Source organism: Pleurodeles waltl, chromosome 6 (genome assembly GCF_031143425.1).
Source record: "Pleurodeles waltl isolate 20211129_DDA chromosome 6, aPleWal1.hap1.20221129, whole genome shotgun sequence".
NCBI classification, from domain to species: Eukaryota; Metazoa; Chordata; class Amphibia; order Caudata; family Salamandridae; genus Pleurodeles; species Pleurodeles waltl.
In genome coordinates this window covers 541,381,634-541,403,056 of record NC_090445.1, presented here as the reverse complement: position 1 = coordinate 541,403,056, position 21,423 = coordinate 541,381,634, and the positions used below count along the sequence as shown (strand labels likewise).

The 21,423-nt window shown below is 40.8% G+C and overlaps 1 protein-coding gene across 2 annotated transcripts in view; it reads right to left on the bottom strand.

Moving 5' to 3' along the window:
- Nucleotides 1-478: 478 nt before the first annotated feature.
- Nucleotides 479-21,423, bottom strand: part of MAGI3 (membrane associated guanylate kinase, WW and PDZ domain containing 3) — a 946,614-nt gene continuing 925,669 nt past the window's right edge. The window contains exons 20-22 of one of the 2 annotated variants that reach the window (XM_069238693.1): nucleotides 13,582-13,720; nucleotides 6,586-6,674; nucleotides 479-4,711 (exon numbers count right to left, since the gene is read on the bottom strand). In XM_069238693.1, coding sequence (XP_069094794.1) covers nucleotides 6,625-6,674; nucleotides 13,582-13,720 — 189 coding nt within the window. In that variant the 3' untranslated portion in view covers nucleotides 479-4,711; nucleotides 6,586-6,624. The remainder of the gene's footprint in view (nucleotides 4,712-6,585; nucleotides 6,675-13,581; nucleotides 13,721-21,423) is intronic. The other variant, XM_069238692.1, reaches the window with a different exon arrangement.

The window sequence follows — 21,423 nt, the reverse complement described above, 5'->3', positions numbered from 1 at the left end:
TCAGCTGTTGTACATGCTTATAACAAGACAGCGCAAACCTCTGTCACAAAACGTTTATGAAAGAGCCCTGATTTTCTTTTTACAATGATATTGAGAAATAGTGAAAATGATATTAAAACAGTTTTTTGGTTCCGTGTCACATACATCAAGCAGAATTTACTGAATAATTAATCTGATATACTTCTATTTAACTTCGGGGCACATACCATTAATAACCATTCAAACAAACCTTTTATTTGGCTACACGTGAATTACTGACATATTTGAGGAATTGGTTAAACTCAATTTATGGTTATGATTACGTCAATATGAAATGTGTGATAGTTATTTAAATAATGCAATGTTTTTCAGAGAGCTTAAACACTACACCCCCAAGAAAAAAAACAGCTCTGAAGAGGGCCAATAGCAGATCCTTCCAATTAAACAGTCAAATAAATGCTAATTTGTGAATTTAAAAAGACAAGGCTGGTACAGTAAATACAGGATGCCAACGGGAAATTTTATTTGCCCATATAATTTTAATATATAATCTAAATCAATGTACATTTTATGGGAAACCAACATTTATATTACATGTGTGAGAGAGCCCTATAATGCAGAACAATACAGTAGAACAATATTGAATATATTCAATTTGAAGTATACAGAAAATGTATTTATCAGTGCATGAACAAAGGCCATGAGCTGAATTTCCTTTTAATATATCTATATAAAAAATAATGAGTAATTTACAGGTGTCTCTTTCTAATCGGAGCCTTAGAGGTATGTATAATATATATATTTATATATAAAGGTGCTGTACAATATATAAACATTTACAACCAGTACATCCATTTTGTTTCTTCTTGGCATTCCAAGGCCACATTGCGAAGTCATTATACAGTAAATATAGATACACATTCGTCAGGATAGGAGGATTCACATCATACCAACATACAGCACGACATTAAATTAAGTCACATTGAGACAAATAAAACAATGCTCTGAGTATTAAAGAAAACAAACTTTTTTGAAATATTATTATTTCCTTCCCATGAACTGTTGACATGAGCGGTGGTTGGAAAACAGGATATTACATTTTACAGCAATAATGGGTGCAGAAAAATAAAAGAACCAAGGTTGCTCTTAAATACCTAACTGGAGATATTTTCAAACACAAACTCATTTCACAGTCAAGTTTGAGAAAATTTGTACACGCAGCCTATGCAGATACATAATGCAAACTAAAAGAACAAGCCAATTAACATTTATGCATACATGCACTATCTGCCAAGTTTTAGAAATAACCTCTGATCTTATTTCGCCCACTAAATGGACTGAGTAGAATTTTTAGAGAAATGTTTTTCATGTTTTCGTTTAACTGAATTAAAGATAAGCAAACTGAGTTTATATCAAACTTTAAAAATACTGTTGTCAAGAGAGTGGTCACATATTTAATTCCTGTTTAATAAAGATCCGATATCAATCAAAGATCAACAAAGTAAGATACTGAACATATTTTCCTAAAATTCCAGCTATTATTTGGCCACGGTTGGTGTTCATTTTAAAATCACCTGTTGGCATCATCTGCTACAAATCCAACTTTGTTCAGCCATAAAAAAATATGGCATATAAATACTCCAGACATTAACACTACCTTCAACTCATTCAAATTATATGTTCTTTTGATATCTTTACTCATCTTGGAGTAGTAAGAAAACCAAAAGATGATAAATGGAATGGTTTAATTAATTTCGGCCATTAATATTTACTCTGGGTAGCAATCAATACACCACGGAGTATTCATTTAAAATCTAATTTAAAAAGGTCAAAATATAAGTTAGGTTTCCATCCCCTAATGTATTATCCTTCATTCCTAACAAGGCAAATCACAAATATTAAAAAATTCATTTTATTCCACAATAGGCACTGATATGTAGCCTGATTTCAGAGACGTTTTTGTGCAGCAATGCTACAGGAATAAACTTTGATGTCAAAAGAGAAAAAAATCATCTGCATTTCACCTTCCATGTACTATAAAGTTTCATCAACAATTTCTCAGTTTTTTTACCAGTTAATTATAATGCAATTCATAAGATCTTTAGTAGGTGCTGAGTAAATACTACTAGTGTACATTTGATGAAAATTTTTCTTGAATCAAATGACCGTGGCTGATAATTGGAAGTTTGGAATTACACATTTACCAGCGGACAGCATAACATGAGATATATTTAAACCACTGAACGAAGGAGAAATGGTAGTTCATTCTGTTTTTAAACAGTGCATCTAATTTTGAACTTTTCACTCAAGCAGTAATTATTTATTTAATAGGTAATGCTGTATTGTGGTCAGATATTTAAAACACAGTGTCAATGATATAGTTTGCATAAATATCTCACTGACAAAGCAATCTGCAATGGTAATCTAAGCTGGGTTGTATTGTAAATAGGCGGGGTAGTGGTTGATGGAGATGGTGGATCGTGGCTCTGGCATTTGGTTTACATAATAATAGATCTGAATAATAGGACTTTTTAGTGTTTAATTTTCAAATAATTATTCCAATTATAACCAGATTAAAAACGAAACTAGATGTAACCTCTTCATGGTGTTCCTATATCATTATAAATACAGGGTGTGCCGTAACTACTGGCTAAAAGGAAATCCCTCAGACTCATAGGCAAATAATATACAAAAGCAATATTTCTGGTATGGATAGTTTTAAATGACCATTAAAGGCGGTAAAGTAGTAATCTATTGATGCTGTAGATTCAAAAATGTTGAAACATGATTTCAACAAGGGCGGACTGTAAAGTAATTTGGTAATACAGAAGGTTTGATTAAAACGGAAAAATATTTAATAAGTAGAGGTCCATTAAATCAGGTGGCTACTGAACCTCTAGTTAAATTAGGGTGTGTCAAATACTTAGCACTATTTCCATTATGTTTCAGCCCAATTACACATAGCAGGGTATTTTCCCTTTGAACAGCCAGCGTAATTGTAAAATCCTACATAGAGTATTTGCCAGACTGAGTACAGTGTGAAGATTGTTTTTAATCTTTGTTAATCATCTCAAAACAAAGTCTTGTCTTAGGGTATGCCCACATGCATCATGCTACTGAGCAAACATCTGATTTGGAACAAAATATTGCATGTTCTGTTAAAGTTGAAAACTGCAGTAAATACATAATTGATGAAGACAAAACAAATCAAGCAAATAGATTGGCACAATAACAGGACATGAGAAATTATCACATTGGCAATATATAATTTTGTTCAAGCTCCACAAGTATATCCAAACTACTTAGCAGTACAGTGTCAAAAAAGAAGCAGAACACCTTCATAAATGGAAGAGACACACCATGAAGTTGTGGAAGACTGTTCATTTTAAGCAACAATAGGTGTCCTTCATGTAAGTTGCTTTTGTTTGCAGTCAAAAGAAACAGGCACATTTTCAGCCCCCTGTACACTATGTATTTCTTCTGAAAATTTCCAAATTTGAAACAAGCGATGCTTTTTTTGACATCGATTAGTAAGGTACTTGCAGCTTTAAAGGGATTTTCAGTCAAACCCGTTTGTCCTTCACAATTGTCTCTGTGATTTTGCTGGCACTTGGAACTTTCCAAGGCCCAGGAGTTATGGGGGCTTTCCTCATCCCAGAACTGCTGTCAGGCTTTGACATTGCATCATCTTTGGTTTTATCTGTCGCCTCAGAGACCTTTTCATTCTTGTGCACTTTGCCTGAAAGAGCTAGTTCATCAGCTTGTCTCTTTTCCTCCGTGTTTTTTTCTGACCTCTTTCGACTGTTTGTTTGTGTTTTGGTTTGATAAGAGGTTGGATCTCCAGAAGAAACTCTCTTTACTTTCTCATCCCCGTTCATTTTTTTAGAGGACTCACGTGGCCTTTCTGATGACACAGCTTTTTCTTCAGCACCTTTGCCCTTTGTTCCTGGAGACCTCTTCTCATTTTTCTGATTGCTGTTATGCTGTCCAGTATCTGATCTTGTATTTCCAGACCTTTCCCTTCTGTCCTTGGGGTGCTGAACATTTTCAGCCTTATCAAGCGTAGATTTTTTGCCTTGACCTTTAGGGGATTTATCCTTTTCAGTGTACACTTTGTCCTTACTCCCTTCTGTCTTTTGAGGCTTTTTAGGACTGACAGATCTACTTCTGTTTCTTTTAGATTGATCATTAGCAGCAACAGTATCTCTCCTATTGACTTCCAGGTTTGTAATGTTCGATTTTCTTGGGCTCACAGATCTGTCTTTAACATCTCTAAGTTTTTGTCTTGAATCATTTTTGTTCGGACTGAGTACCAGTTCTTGATGTTCCCTGGAGTTTTTGTTATCTGGCTTTCTTGGACTAACAGACCTGCTTCGTCTTGAATGGTCACCTTTCCCTCTTTCCAATGGCTTCTTTTTCTCAGCATTCCTAGGACTGTTGGACCGGTCCCTCTTGTTGGCTTTCTTCTGGACTGAAGTAGCAAGCTTCATCTCAAGTCTTTCTTTCTCCGGCTGGGGAGTAGATGACGCAGTCTCTTTGTTCCTGTTTTCATCAGGAGCATTGTTATTTGCTTCATCATTTTTCTCAAATATGTGAACATTCCTAACTGCTTCGTCAGGTTTTGTTAAATGAGTTACTTCAGTTGTGAAATCAGAATGGGTGGGAGAAGAAAACGGTGGCATCTCATCGTATACAACACTTGAAGAAGAAGGATTTAAACTATCCACCTCACCTGAAATTAACAAAAAATACTGTTTGTCAACATTTGATAAACTACAGCACAACAGGAATAAACAATTGTATTTAATATAAAATGCCAGAAGTGTTTTAGTCTACTGAGATATAGGCAATATCCTTCTAATCACAATTTGGGAAATTAAATGCAGGAGGGGGACTGAATGACTGGTTTGGCTTAGATGCAAATTCACTGCCTTTACCACAAGGCGACCTTTGTTGTGGCAATATACGAACCACAAAAACAAGTCTGCAGAAAAGTGTGTTTTCCTGTGAACTGAAAACTACAAGGAACGGCTATAATTTAACATCTAATCCATACCCAGATTTGGGAATGAGGCAAACTGAAGTTTTCTTTTTTTGCCATGAGTGTGTGTAAGCCCAACTGCATTACATAGTTGGGACACATTCTAAGTCAATAATACTAATTACTCACAAATGTGCATACCACTGTACTATATTTTAGAAATGAAGACAGTAAACAATGTGATGATCTGTTCTGGTAAAATTCAGGACGGCACATTTCGTACATGGCAATGGGCTCGTAGGTGTACAAATCTAAAATTAGGTAGGCCTCACTGTGATACACAGAGGGCAATAGCCAATATCAAAATGCAGGGAACAGAAAGTAGAAACTACAAGATGCCACCTTCTAATTCCAATAATTAGCGGAGCAGCAACATGCTGGCTCACCTGTCTATTTATGAAACTCGTATGAAATTTCAAGGGATCCTCACTGCTGGACTCTGGGTTAGTAGCACAAAGACTTGTACAGCGGATCAATAATACAATGATTAACTAGCTCACTTTTCAATAACTAGTGCCACGCATGGGCGAGGTAGAGGCTCTCTGTATAGTTTGTATGCAAGAGATGTGCCTCTTTGACTTCTGACAGACAATGGGGGGAGGTGGGGTTGTAATCCAGGAGGGGTTGCAACTATTTCACCTCAATCTATGATCTGTATCTGTGGGGCATGTTGCAAAAGCCGAAGCATGTTGGCATTGGATGAGAGGAGCACGGAGATAGTCCTAGGCACTGAACCCCTGATTTACAAAGAATTAACCATGGCGCTGCAGCAACCAATCATGCTTCAGCTGGTAGACAAGCTTAATTTTACATGACTCATTTTCCATGTAAAATCAAAAATAAAAAGCAATATGCTGGCAGAGTGGAGATTTACGTTACAAAAATGATGTGAAACATCCACTTATTCTACATCCTGTTTCTTCGATGGCATGACAACCGCTTTTAAGGACTCTTTTCCTGCTCTTAACCCTTGAGATGATTCAGGTGCCTCAACACACCGTTTAAAAATCATATTTTTTCTTTTTTCCATTAGGACGTTTGGAAGACGAGTCGACATTAAATTGAGCAGTGGTTAAAACAAAGAGAAGTCGTTCACCGATTGTAACAAAGTTGCCTCCACTCTATGTCAGAACCATGTTCCGCTCTAGATACAGTTATAGCTAATTGTGCAACATGCTGCTACATGTGCACTAAAAAACTCAATTTCATTAGATAATCCAATAAATTCTGGATGCATGACAATTTACATAACTTGAAGCATGCAAACATGCAGATAAGAGCAGGGATTGGCACAGCCACCAAAGCTGCGCAACCTTCCATAGAATGATGTTAGGCCATTTTTATATGCTTTAATGGTTATCTTTGCCTGCCAAATCATTACTTAAATGGATTGTATATAATTCTATTATTTTTGTGAGCAGGAGATTTGGATGTGCAATTACGGAGGGCAGAGGTTGCAAGCCACCGAAAAGTGAACATTGAAAACAGAATGAAAATGGGTTCATTATGAAAGGTTTGTGATTAGGAAAAAAGATAGAGCTGAATCACAAGGCATGCAAATTTACCAAGTCTTTAAGGAAAGACCAAGAAAAGCACTGAAAGCCTTAATGCTGATCAGGTTTCACGTAGGAGCAGAGACCGGAAGGAGCCAAACCTGAAGGAGGAAGAGAAAAAGCCTAGGACTACTGTACTATTCACACCAAAATCACAAAGCACAGTCACCAAAAGGTTGCACCAGAAAAATATAATTGGCAAAGCAGATCATGAAATGCAAAATTGGAGCTGTGAAATGTTGATTCTTTGTTTTAAAAAAAACATTCAGCTTACCCTGGACGCAGAAAAGAAATTATAAAATAGTTATTATCTGCGATATCACATGCACAACACAATTTACAAACTTTTTACCACTTGACGTGATTAACCACTTGATGTGATTAATAGACATGTAAAGTTTCAGAACGTGTTTTAAGCTTCTCAAACCCATAAAAGGAATATATCTGGGCCAGTAGAAGGACGATCCCATAACTAAAGTGATTTCCATAAAAATGCAAATCTGTCTACCTTGTGTGACTCAACACTACTTCCATTCTTCTGGCCATGGTCTACGCTGTGAATGCTTGTAGGTGAACTGTGCTGCCGATAGTTAAATTGCAACTGGTGGGCTTCTGGTGTTTCGAAATCCTTCTATACTGCGCCCAAAGCAAAAATCTGTATTATTCTGACCCATAGGTTACGACGTGGTGGTCAGACCACTGCTCTGGCAGCAGTCAGACTGCCACTGTGATGAGGGCCTATATCTATCTGCAGAATCCTTACCTTTGAATTCTCCCCAGGTGTCAGACTGGATCCAGAATAGTTCTGTGAGCAGTAACCCTGTGGCATCGATCGACTCCACATCCGTCGTTGCAGTCCACAGCAGAAATTACGGCTCAGTTTCTATAGAGGCACCACCCAGGCACGCCAGCGTCAGTTTCTTTTCATGACTTCCCACGCCAGAAGAGCATAGCCATGAAGAACAACAACTACTGGTTTGTTAACAGTAAGGCCCTGAAAAGGGTGTCTTTGCTTCTAGAAATCAGTTGTTAAGGAATCTGCAGCTACACAGTCTCAATAGAGACCTCTAGCTGCAGATTCCATACCTGTGAATAGAGGTGGGCTGTGAACCAATGTCAAACAAGAAAGTCCTGCAAGACTGAACTGGCAAATTGGCCGCCCCTAAAAAACCTGGCTGTCTAGGTAGTAGAGCATGGTAAAAGTTTGCAGAGATGCCCACGTTGCCACCTGACAAATGTCCAGGACCAGAACTCTGTGGTCACAGCTTTAATGAGAACACAAACCCTCTGTGGGTTGCTTTTTGGCCAGTGGGTAGCAGATCTCAATGCAGAGTACAGCCCATCTGGAGATAGTCCACTTCTGCACTGCCCAACCTTTTCTCACACCCACATACCCTAAAAAGAGTTAGTCATCCACTGGAACTCTTTTGTACGGTCAAGTTAGAACGCCAATGTTCCTTTTGAGTCCAGGTGCTGGAGTCCCTCCTCTTCCTTAGAAGGATGTGGGGATGCGTAAAAAGAAGGAAAGGTGAAGGACTGGCCTGCATGAAAGGGCATGACCACTTTTGGCAGAAAACAGGCCCCAGTGCAAAACAATTTGTTAACCACAACTCCACATCTTGTGCAGTTTCCTCCGAGATCTGTACCATGTCGGAGAAATTCCCCTGATGCTGCGCCCACTGAGACTTCAAGTCCGACTGCAGGGACCAGAAACTAGCGGGAATAGCACCCACAGTGTAATTCTGGCACTGTAACCCTCTCTATGTCCCCATTGGCCAAGAGAGCCACAACATCCTTGTGGAGAAGGGAGAAATGATCCTCCATCATTTGATAGTAAGATGGTGGCGTGTATGGAGGTGGCCTGTAGGGGAAGGGAGTAGTCCCTCTGGACTATCTTCAAAACCACCTGTCTGAAGTAATGGATTGCCAGCGGGCAGGTGATGCTACACCCTGCCGCAAACTGGTCCGTGGTGGGGATGGGAGGCAACTAGAGGTTGCTGCTGGGAAGGTGGGGGTGTAATGATCAGACCACTGGCCACCTGACCCAGAAGGTCCATGGGTCCTGTGCCCACGCAGAGGCTGGGCAGCATGTGCAGCACAGTGGCTGGGGTGGTTGGTAATCCCTTCCATAGCCATGAAAAGGACAAAAGACAGACTACAGAGGACGAGGGGCCGACGCGAGATCCATGGACATGGCCGTAGCACGAGACTCCTTGAAGCGTTTGAGTATCAAGTCTGCCTTGTCTCCGAAAAGACAGGTGCCATCGAAGGGCATGCCTATCAAAGAAGCCTGGACATCCCTCAAAAAGCCATACATCCTCAGCCAGGCATGGAGCCTCAGGGCCACCCACTGTTGTAAAAACCACTATGCCTAGCGAGTCAATCATGTCAAGCACGCAACAAACTGTGAACTTTGCTGCTTCTCCCCATCGGTAACAGCCTAAGAGTTTACAGCGCAGACCTCCTTCGGGACCTGTGGCAGCACTTGCACAACCGTATCACACAGCGTGTGGGAATAACAGTCCAAAATGCATGCGGTGTTCACTGACAGCAATGCAAGGCTGGCGGAAGAAAACATATTTTTCCCAAATGAATTCAACCTTTTGGATTCCCTATCCAGGGGAGTGGTAGGGAATGCACCCCTGAGATCCCCAAGATCTCAGGGGTGGGATGTTGCATCAGGAAACTTGGTTCCCCAGTGTCAGTGTGATGGCAGCAGGCAATCATCCTGTTCACAGGAGGCTCTTCCCTGGGTTTGGACCAGGTACTCAGTAAGGTATCAGGGTGGACATCATTGAATGGGAGCAGGGGTTCTGAGGTGGAAACTTCAGTTGTAGTACCTCTGTCAAGAGATTAGTCTTGACGGCTGTCAAGGGCAGTTGGCGGTCCAGGACCTCAGTCGTTGTCCTCACCATAGTAGCATAAAAAGCTCCTTCCTCCATAGCCACTTGTAGGGTGAGAAAGCATGCCAGTATCTGAAGATATGTCCAGTCCACTGGCTTCACCCAAGTCCTCACGCCAGTCCACTGCACTTTCAAAAGGCTGGTATTCTGGACTCCTGTTTCCCCAAGGACCTACCCAGAAAAATAAGGCTCAGGATTTCACTGAGGAGGCAAAGCTCCTGCCCGTGCCAGAGTCTGCCTTGAGCAATGCCAATACAACTCTGTGTCAAAGTCATTACAATGGGGATGGCACCACTGGTGTGTGCCCACAGCGCCAGGAGTGTCAGCATTAGGACCAGCATCGGGTAAGGTCAAGGTGGTACGACTGAAGCTGGTCTGAATCCAGGATAGATTTCTGGGAGCCTCTTAATGTCGGAGCCAGAGCCACCGGTGCAGAAGCCGAAGAGGCCCCCCTCTGACCATGCAGGGTCAGAAGGCACCCAAGCAGGATCACATTACCGAAAATTCGGGAAGGGGTCGCTCCGGCTTCCGTAAATTCGGAGAGGCGCACAGTTGGCCGAGGCACAGGTTCCACAGAACGACGCCTAGAATGTTGACGCTCCCTGGTCAAAGAGCGCTTTGACTTCTTGAATTTTTTTCTTGTGCCTCGACTTACCCAATCACCCCAAGGAGTTCAAATGGGATGAGGATGACTTCGGAATCTGCGAATGGTCCCAGGACAGTCCTCTTGACCGAGACCTTTACCTGCGCAGAGTTGCATGTCAGGCCGCCATCAGAGTTAGTGACTGCTCCCTCAAGCCTTCAGATGCATGACCCGGCACTCAGAGCACAACTTCAGGTCATGGTCGGGCTTTAAACAGCTCAAACACACTAGGTGTGGATCCGTCACAGACATCGTCCAATAACAGGATCCACAGGGATTGAAACCAGTCTTTCTAGAAGATATCCCTCAACACACCAGGAGAAAATTTCTTGAAAAAAAGTTCCACAAAAGTTGAAAAAAGACCAGTCAAAAAACAGCTGAGGGGTAGTTCTCTTTGGATCAGTGCAGGATGGCAAAGAAAGAAAATAACTGATGTCGGACTGTCTGGGTCTATATAGGACTCCCATAATTTCTGGCACGGATGCCACCTGCAACAGACACAGAGCCTATCAATGCCTTGTATCAGCATGCAGGAGTACTGCTCACGACTTTTGGATGAATTCAAATGTAAGGAATCTGCAGCTAGAAGTCTATCAGATAAACTATTTTAAATGTATGTTGTGTGTGTGCTTGCAGGTGAGTGTGTGTATATGTGTAAATGTGAGTATGTGTAAGCATGCATATGTGAGTAAAAGTAAAGGTTAAATAGTATGTGATGTCACCTTTGCTACCGCTGGCATTTTGGTAAATTGATGTTCATGGCTACTTCTGTGCTTCACGAGAAAACTTATAAGACTATTAAATCAGTATCACTGGCATGTTTTTTTCTTCTTCAATTTAGAAGCATTGGAATCAACCTTAAGGAAGTCAGTAACTGTAAAGTATATCTACATAAAAGGTAGGTCATACAATGTGCTAAGTCAGAGTGGAAGTTAACAACATTAAACCCAAAGCAATATTCCCATGACACTAAACCATGTCACCAGGATAAGAGATTTCTCTGGCTTTTGTCTAATAACAGACTTCGAAAGCTCTTAGTACAATGGCTAAAATGGATTATTTCTAACAAGCACATTACTTAAAAGTAAGCAACTTCGGGCTACTGCATTTATCGTAAATAGATCATACACTCTTCTTTTGTCGTAAAGGTTCGCTGCTACTAAGAGCTAATATGCTATACCTGTTTAAGAAACGTCAAAACACCAGCAAAGTCGTAAGTGAGAATAATGTCTCCGCCCCTGGGATGACAGTACTGCAGCTATGGCAGATTAGAAGAAGAATTCTTCTTTGCTCTTTGTGCGTAAGAAATAAACATGTCCATTTATTTTCTAATGCTCAATCTTGTAACAATCTAGTAAGATATTGAGCGCGCTCGAAAGTCAGGAGTGTCCTATGCAACCTACCACATATCGCTAACACTCACACTCATATTATAAGGCTGCCTGCCACACCACCTTGGTCTTCACTATATCAGAGGCTGCACTATCCACTAGCACTCATACATTAACAGAATTTGCTAAGTGATACCCCGTAGTAGCAACATAGCGGTCCCACAACCTCCATGTTATTTTAGCTACACACTTACTGACCCAATATCCATTCATTCAGACATTTGAACAACATACATTCCGTCAGTAAGTGTGTAGCTTAACAAAAGGTATTTTGCTGGGTACATAATCGATTACTGCCCAGCAAAATACCTTTTGTAAAGCTTTCATCAAAAATCACTGGTCATCAACACATTCTATATGTACTTGATGGTCATTATTACAGTTCTCCCTTACCCATCTAGACTTATTCGTACTTACGCGTCACTTTTCCAGTTTGACCAATGGCTTTGAAACTGTCAAAAATGTGTTTACAAGTTTCAGATCAAAGAGAATACACCAAAAAGATTTTGGAAGCTCATCAAGGCTTCTAAAACTAGAGGAATCCTGTGCATTTTTTGAAGTGCCAGATCACCTACATCTACAGTAAGATGATTGCCTGACTGGAAAAAAAAGTCTACATCAAAAACAATTAACTGTGATGCATCTCCAAGTTATTACCAGTGGCTGAGATTAATTCAAGCATTCCACCTATCACTTTTGTGATTACTTCAGTACAATGGCTATGTAACTGGAGCAAAACTACACCCATCTGAAGAGTCCCAACTAGGGGGAAACTGTTCTTGGGTAGTTTTGGTTCCGGTTCAGAAAGGACCTGGCCTGGCATTCAGGCTGGACTGTCCCTACCCTACTGGAGCAGGACCAAAGCCGATTTGCACATGGCCAGATCTAATGTGAGGCGGCGTGGTGAGCAAAAAACACGAATAACTGGGATGCAGTCATTGTAATTACTAGTGGCTGAGATTAATTCAAGCATCCCACTTACCATTTTTTTATTTACTTTGATGTGATGCATTAATTGCAACAGGTATGACAGATGTGGGTCCCACGCTCACTTTGCCACTGAAGCCAAGCTTCACCCGACTGAAGAGCCCTAACAAAGGTGAAACCAGTCTTTGGTTGCTTGTGTTCCAGTTCAGAGGAACCTGGCCTCATAGTTTAGGCTGGACTGCTCTTATTGTAGCAACACCAGGACAGATTTGCGTATGGCTGGGTCTAATCTGAGGTGGCATGGTGGGCAAAAACACAATGGACTGGGATGCAGCCCCTAGTAATCACCAGTGGACAATAGTAATTCAAACATTATACCCATTACTTTTTGGTTTACTTCAGTGATTGGAATCATAAGCTCAGAAAGTGACACCCATCTACTACTAATGTAAAGTACAGAGGAATATTTATTGTAACCATATCAAACCATGAAATGGCTAAGTGCCTCATTCAAGATCAATTATTTTTTGTCATTTGGATTGTAAGGTCTTGTATAATGTTCATGTTTCTTCTGACTTGGTTGCTCGCCATTTTGTAAACTGTCCTCTTCTTCTATAAATGCTAGCAGCTGAGTTTGTTTTACTTGGATATCAAATTATACATTATTTTTTAACGTGGGTGTACAGAGAATCCTGTGTGCTAAAAAATAGTGAAACTTCCGAAAGAGTAACATAACACTCCCACCCTTTATTCCGATTCTAAATGTGATGGTGTTTATAAAAAGAAAAAAAGCACACCAAATAAGTTAGATACAGGAGACAGTACCACTACATCAGCGGCTGTTTTCCTTCTATCTGATTTTTGTAAAAATATTCAAGTCTCACCTAATAATTTTTCTTTAAATATCGATGGACTATCAAAAGACAGACTTGAGAGCTCTTTTTATTGTAACGTTTTGCAATTTTCAAGCACATATATGCGATATACTGTTATGTTCAGTGTGGTTATTGAGAGGTAACTTGTGCATGTGAAATCATTGTAAAAGAACAAAACACAGCGTTTTGCATTCATGATGCATTTTACAAGCAAATAAAATCCTACAGGAACCCACCACCAAAGTGTAATGTAGATGGATGCCACTTACTATGGTCTGGTATTAAGCCTGTTCCAGGTCTCAAAAGCAGAAGAACTTTAGTTCCCCCTGCTTGAATCAGCTCAATGGCACGGGTGTGGGTGATACCTTGTGTAGGCTCTCCATTGATTTCAACAATCTGGTCACCAACCTAAAAGACACCAACCGAAATAACAGATATTAATGGTCACCAGTGGCGGCTTCAATGCTGTTTCTGTGTGTATAACAACATTATAAACATAAGGTGCATGACACACGACTGATTCAGGGCTATAGTGGCAGAGGCAGCAGTCCACACTATAACTTAATTTAATTTAAAAAAAAAAAACACGTATGGGCAATGTTCCATAATTGAAGACAACTGGGTAAATTCCAGCAGACGTATAGTTAGCAACCAATGTTGTACTGTGAGAGCATCGGAAACAGGCAATGACAAACACCAATAAATCTGGCTTTAATGTACTAACATATACAAAAACAGGCATGCACAAATGCTCTCTGCATGTGTTGCTTGTACAACCACTGTTTAGCACTTTGAAGCCTGGCCTTCTGGCTGTAACGATGCTGGTGAAAACGTAGCAAATCAGAATTGTTTTTTATGTAGAATACAAGAGGTAAATAAATGTAACAAACTGTACGATGATTGAGTTTACTTTTCAGATGTAAAATAGTTCCTTATGCATCGCAAGTAAGCAGTTCTTAGAGGGCAAAACGATACAACACATAGCTAATAGTATGAGACGAGAGAGCAATACTTCTCTGGGTGGAGCCAAAGCCCAATCTATGCATATTTAGGAATTGTCAAGAACTGCTCAGGAGAAACTGTGCTATCAGTTCAGTTCAACTAATGCACCTTCAAAGTGGACAACTGAAAGTGCTAGCCGGAAGTTCTAGCAGCGACAACTGTTTATTTTAGTATGGGCCAACTCACTAACACTAAAGGAAGCATTGCTTGACCTGGACAAAAATAATACACGAAAAGTCCATAGACCAACTTTAGCTAATACGCGGGGATACCAACGAAGATTTGAAAGTATGCATCTATAAATTAGTTGACCAAATAACTGCACGATTCCCTGTTTCACCTTGGTCTTCCTACTAACTTTAATGCGGGCATATAATCAACTGGCAACTGAGTATGTTAAATTGATTCCACCGTCCTGCTGGCTTTCTGGGGGATGGTGAGAAGAAGTTACGAGAACCAGTAAGTCATGCTGATCAATATCAGAGAACACGGAATGCTTCTGATGTCCACAGACAGCAACACTAACGTTACAAGCTTCTTGCACCAATGCCTGCTACAACAGCACAGGTTTAGGACACCGTTGGCCCTTGTAGAACAGCGCCAGCTACAGGCGTTGTAGCTTTCCATGTTATGACGCTTCAAAACTATGTTCCAGCAATAGTACCTAAATCACACCAGACGCTACCCTGAAGCAACTGCTAATCACATGAGGAATGTAGGCAGTCGGTGGTCTTATATCTAAAGCTAAAACTCCCATAAATGATCTGTTTCTTGACAGTAAAATATTGTGTGCGTGGCCTGTTTTTTTTTTTTTTTTTTTTTAAATAAGGAGTGTTACATTTAGCCCATAAGCAGTGGGGTGTTCCCACCTGCACCTGAAAGGCAGCTCAACCCCTTCACTCACTGGACTGTTTATCTCTTGATTCTCTGTAAGAAAAAAAAGAAACTCAGAAACTGAATTTTTGGGGCTTTTTACGCTGCCAGGTAGCTTAAAGAGTGATACCATCAACCATTCCTCGCCCTCAACCCCTCAACATACTCATTCTGGGATTTGCAGTTTCATTGTAATACTATCATCCGTGCTGGGAATGTGTGGGATCTTCCAGATTGAATATCCAACAGCTAATATCCAACCTGATCCAGCATACGGCAGCCCCATTTAAATGTGTCAACCCTGTTTTGGTGCAGTTTTGTGACACTGGGGCATATGCAGCAACACCCAGGGAGCAGTGACTCTATGAGGCGCGGTAGAGCACTGATTTCAACTTCCAGAGGGACACAACAAAAATGCGTCACCTAAATAGCCATTATCGCCTCTTTTGTTTGTGATTCAAGCCGGCTAGGAACATTCTGGAGACTAACCTTTTGGAACCACTGGCACTGACAAAACAAAAACACTCAGCTTGCTGTTACTTCACAAGTGCGTAATGTGACTTTGAGTCGGATATTTTATTTATTCAAAGCTGTGTTGGAAAGTGAGAAGCATGCAACCTAAGAACGTCTGATGTATTGGGCTATACAAGTGATTATTAAAATAACCATTTGCATAGCGCTTACAATAAACGTGTACTACTGCTCAAAGGAATCATTTTAGTAGCCCTTGAAAAACGAAAGATTGAAACAAGCATTTGCAATGCAATACATCTCCCACTGACTTGAGTTAGAGCTATTTGTGTTGTAAATGCATAGCTGTACCTTCCTAGCCACATAAATTGGTCAACCCAGCTGCATAATTTGGTCCTCTCTGCCACATAATTTCAGTGGCCCTGCACATAACTAAAGCACTTCCGTTTACGTTCTTCCTCTATCTGCAGCAAAAAAATGAAAATATTGCCATTATTTATTATATTTCTATTATTATGATGGGGTCCCACCCAACCTAGTGTGGGGACCCAAGGGTGGTCTCCACAGAAAGGGCACATCAAGCTGACCGCTTTGATGGTGGTGCCATTGGCCTAGGACCACCACATGGTGAGTTATGGGCAAAAATGTTTTGGAAAAGAAGAATGCCCCGCAAAGCATTATTGGGCAAGTTTCTGAGTGCAGCGAATATTGTAGTATCTTTACTGTAATGCTCAGAGCAGAGGGCACCACAATAGCATTTGTAAGAAACATGGTCATGTAACCATATAGCCAGTCCCTATTGAGCAGAACCACATGAAAACAGAATGGCAGAAAGTAATGAAGTCTTAAAGACATCTCTTTTTACACATGGTGCAGTTACTTTTTTGGTACACCTGTTACTATAGCTTATAGGCTTTTTCCAGCATTCAACCTGTGAGTGTTCTAGAGGTGGGATGGATGCCCACAGGCTAAGAATGGGAAAGAATCAGGATGTATGAGTGACAATATATCGTCTGATCAGCTTCTGTCTCACCTAGGTTTGGCCGCATCTGTTAACGTGATCTTACAGTTTCATCCCTGAACTGTCAGTGCTCAGAGTCCACTATAGTGGCACACGTTTGGATTTACTTTAAAAAAAAAAAAACTTAACCTCAACATAACACTAACAAGTGCTTCGCCGCTATCCGGGCAATGCTTTCCTGTCACCAGCTTCAGGCTGCAAGCAGCTCTTTATGCTCCAGGCTTTGTAAACTGGAGACTTCGTCAGAGCTTCCAACAGCTGATGTCGAAAAAGTGGTAAAGGAAGGCACAAATCTAAGAGGACAGCAAGGGACAAAAATCTTCTATGCAACTTTTTGCAAAAACAGATTTTTAGACTTGCGCAACAATTGAAGTTTTGGGTAAATGTTGTAGAGTAAAATAAGCACTGGCAAAGCAAATCGGTCCCACCTTTAGGACCTTTTGCAGTGGTTTTAGCCTCCCTGATACCATGCAGCATGATTTAAAAAGGTGAAAAAAGTCTATGAAGCGGCCACCATGTCATTTTGTACGTGCATACAGCAAAAATGCATGTGTGTACAAAATGACAAAAGCATTTGTCTTTAGGCCTACCCATCTGAATTAGATCGGTAACAAATGAAAAAAAAAAAAAAGTCGCGTGGGTGGGTGAAGCAGCTCAAAGGTGGAGGACTGGAATAACAGAGGTTGGGAGAAGCAATACGTGGGGTGGGTGGAAGCAACTCAAGTGAAAGGGATGGATGGAAGCAACACAGAGGTGCGGGTGGGTAGAATCAGCACAAATTTTGAGTAAAGGGAAGCAAATGTACAAGAGAAATATGGGGGGACAAATGGATAAGAGAGCACAATGTGGAGCTGAGAGAGAGCAGCACGAGGCAGAGAAAGAAATGCGGGGAGGAGAAGCACATGAGGGCAAACTCATCGCGAAGGGGGGATGAGGAGAAGAATGCAGGCAGACAAAGAGCTACATGAGCGTAATGGCGGGGGACACTGCTGGAAAACACATGCATGCTTGTGAAGCATTAAAACAAAAAGAAAAAAGAAGTGTCTGAAAAGTGAGCAGAGGAAGGATACAAGCAAAACGTCCATTCTCTAGGGGAGGGACAACCCGATGAAGAGGAAGGAAAGCCCACACACGTTAACTGATAAAAGCAAGCAAATGCGAGTGACAGTCCAGCCAATGGTCTAAGCCCACTGTTAGCAGACAATAGGTCTTTTCGCCAGTGGACAGCTTGCGCTGTCTGATATGTGAGACATAAAAAGTTCAAAAGAGAAAACTACTTAGATTTTGCATATTGCTTACACGTAACTGAAATTAGGAATTTGTTTAGTGACCCTCCGTTTTTAATAAGATTGAGCTACTTAGGCACTGATGTAGCAAACCCAATTAGTGCAAACACACAATAAATGCACTTATCCAGGCTGAAATGTAACTAGTGGAAGAAGATAATAGACCAAGGCATATAAACAATGTCAAATTCCAAGATTATGCTGCTTTTAAATTATCCTATATAGATTTCTGTAAGAAATTATGTTGCCATTCTCCACTGGTACAAAATGCAGTGGTATGGGCATTCTTTAAGCTCACAAAATATGGTCATGTATATTAATAACATTCTTACATCGACTGCAGGTTGCAAGACACTCTAAACTTTCCTTGTAGTTTACTATTGGGCTGGTCCACATTTTAGGTGATCAAAACTGCTGGATTATGTGCTGAACAGATCTGTTGACAGTCTAGTCACAATTAAAATGTATAGCACAGAGAGCGAGAGAAAGAGAGAGTGCGTGTGTCTATATTCTTCTACATCTCAACTCATAAATGGAACAAGCTCACCCTGGAGAACTGAACATCCTCAGCCTTTTAGGGACTGCTTTGCTTAGACAATTTAGATCAGATAACATTACTAAAAATTCAGTATATCGTATTAAATGCCCTTACATATATCTGTGAGACAACATGGCAAATAAAGGTTCAGGTTGTAAAATATATATAGCCTTCAAGACAGGGAACGGAAATCGCAGGTGGTGGGGAGCTGTTTTCTAGAACAGAAGTGCCATTGCATCGTTAGGGTAGACTCATTGGGTGCCAAAGCAAGGGGTGACCCCAGCAGCAAGCCAGTTTTAGCAGATATGGCTCAGAGTTGTATTTTCCTCCTTGCACAAAGCATTGCCTCCTTACATGACCTGTTAAGAAATCTTGGCCACTCAGGTGAGGCTCAAGGTAAAGCGGACATGGTCCTTTCCCTTGTGCCCCTGCTTCAGACTGAAGGGATTGGCATTGCCTCACTAACAATGGTGGTGGGACACCTTCTTGCTACACAAATCGGACCACAACTCTTAATCAATGTGTTTTGCAATGTAACATTCAGTGGTCTGAACTTTATTTTATCACAGAACAATTCCTTCAATATTTTGAAAATGACAATGATTTATTGCCACTAGGTGGCGATAACAGATAAGACTAGCGCTTACTCACTATGGTTCCCAGGAAACACATCTTGGTAAACAATTGAGAACTTGTACATGTTATGAATTCATATTGTGAAACTGTGTAACTTACTTATAAGGAAGATATATGCTCTTTTAATTTAAATCTGCGCCATATTCTGCATGACAGAAGTTCGATTATCGAGGTGGGAGAATTGAACATGTCCCCAAAGTGTTGCCTGTAGGATATATGCAAAAAGTAAGTGATCCTGCAGCGGCGATACCTAGGTATTGCAACTGGTTGCTTGTTCAATTCTTTTACATGTACTGCCTCATTGTACAGAATCCAACGAAGAACTGAGAGGGTTATTACAACTTTGGAGGAGGTGTTAATCCGTCCCAAAAGTGACGGTAAAGTGACGGATATACCACCAGCCGTATTACGAGTTCCATAGGATATAATGGACTCGTAATACGGCTGGTGGTATATTCGTCACTTTACCATCACTTTTGGGATGGATTAACACCTCCTCCCAAGTTGTAATAACCCCCTAAGTGTCTATTTAAAAAACAAATTAACTACATGTCCCAATAGTAGCAGCTACTTCTATAAATGGAGAACACGGCCCCGCAAGAGCAAGGAGGACAAGTAAAAACTACATCCCCCCACGGAGTGAAATCAGAAGAACAACCCCTCCCCCTTCCTAACACAAACACAAATATGCAAATCATGTAAATACCAAGGTGTTCTTCAAACGCACTTGTGGCTGCAGCACACACTGGGCAGCACAAGTATTTGCAAAGCAACAGGTCTCACATTTGTAAGAGTTGGAGCTACTGGCTATGAAATTACATTTACAGCCCTGTTTCCACAAAAGGAAAAACAGAGAGCCCTCGCTTCCAAAAACATGTGCTGAGCTGGTCTGAGAGAAAAGAAAACAAGCCGAGCCTGGGAGCTGCCTTTTGTTAGAGTTTAGTGTTGAAGTAGTTGTTCGAGGAGCCAAAGGGAGACAAGGACAGAACCGGGACGAATGCAAAAGAATGAGAGCGACATGGGAGGGACGAATGCTGCAATAAAATTCAAGCAGCTGTGAGACTGAAACACCCACAGTGTAACAGGAGCAACAAAGAAATGATAAAGTCGTTTGTCAAAGCAAGAGATAAAGAACCAATGTGGAATTATACAGTAGTTAGTCTCTGCTCAGAAAGAGAAAAAGGAGGGACAAAGAGGCAGGTCTGACCACGAGCAAGCAAGGATTTTTAAGGGACACTGAAACAAAAGAAAGAAATTGCTTTAAAGCCAGAAGAAGTATACTAAAATATACAAGAGGCCATATGCTTGCACTCGACCTAAAAAACTGTAAGTTTGTTAACCTAAGCTGTGTAGTCTGCATGCAACTCATTGATGCTGGTTCATAAATAATTATGCGTATTGAGCTACCTATATTACAAGAAATTGTGTATTGTGATCTGCGGATAGCAACAGAGTATCTGCAATGCAAGCATTAACCCAGTGAACCATCTACATAAAATATAAATCTGTTACCTGCATGTTACATCCTATGCTTTGTAGCAGGCACACTAACACTGACATTGGGGAAAATGATAGGGTTCCCCTGCAGAATATGGTGAGGGGCCACTGCACCTATCTTTTAGCTATTTATAGGCCCAAGCTGACTAAGGGCCCCTGGCGGTTGGTGCCACCCCTGCACATCTCCATCTATTCTATTTCATGAGTAGTGAAACCTGTAACTAGACACAGATCTCACAAGCAAGTGCATTAACCATCAGGGGTATCTTACTGTTTTATATCAGCAACCTTGGTAAGGTCTCTGGAGAAGGGACCTTAACCTGGTAACCTATTTTAAAGCTGTTTATGACCCATTAAATCAACCACAACATATATACTATCACATTTATTCTGGTTACCTATTTCTTTGAAGGGCCGAGTTTTTGAAAACATAGAAGTACACATTGACTGTCATCCCTTGCTCCATTGAACTCCACCACTTGTGAACGTGATTCCTGTTTCCACCCCCTTGCTTGCAAACAAATAGAATCTGGAGTATTTTTTTCCCAGTTCCAGCATAGACACTCATTATAGATTCAAAAATTCCAACATGCAAAATGATAATGGATACAAACCCAAAATTGTCTGAAGATATCACGCATGACCTAGAAGCACATGGCAGCTCTTACAATTTCATACAAAGATCTAGTTTAGTTCACAAACTGTGCTTGGTTAAGGGAAAAAACGAAAATTAGCTCTGAGTACATTTTATGATGATTCACTCTCTCATTCACATCATGCATTATAT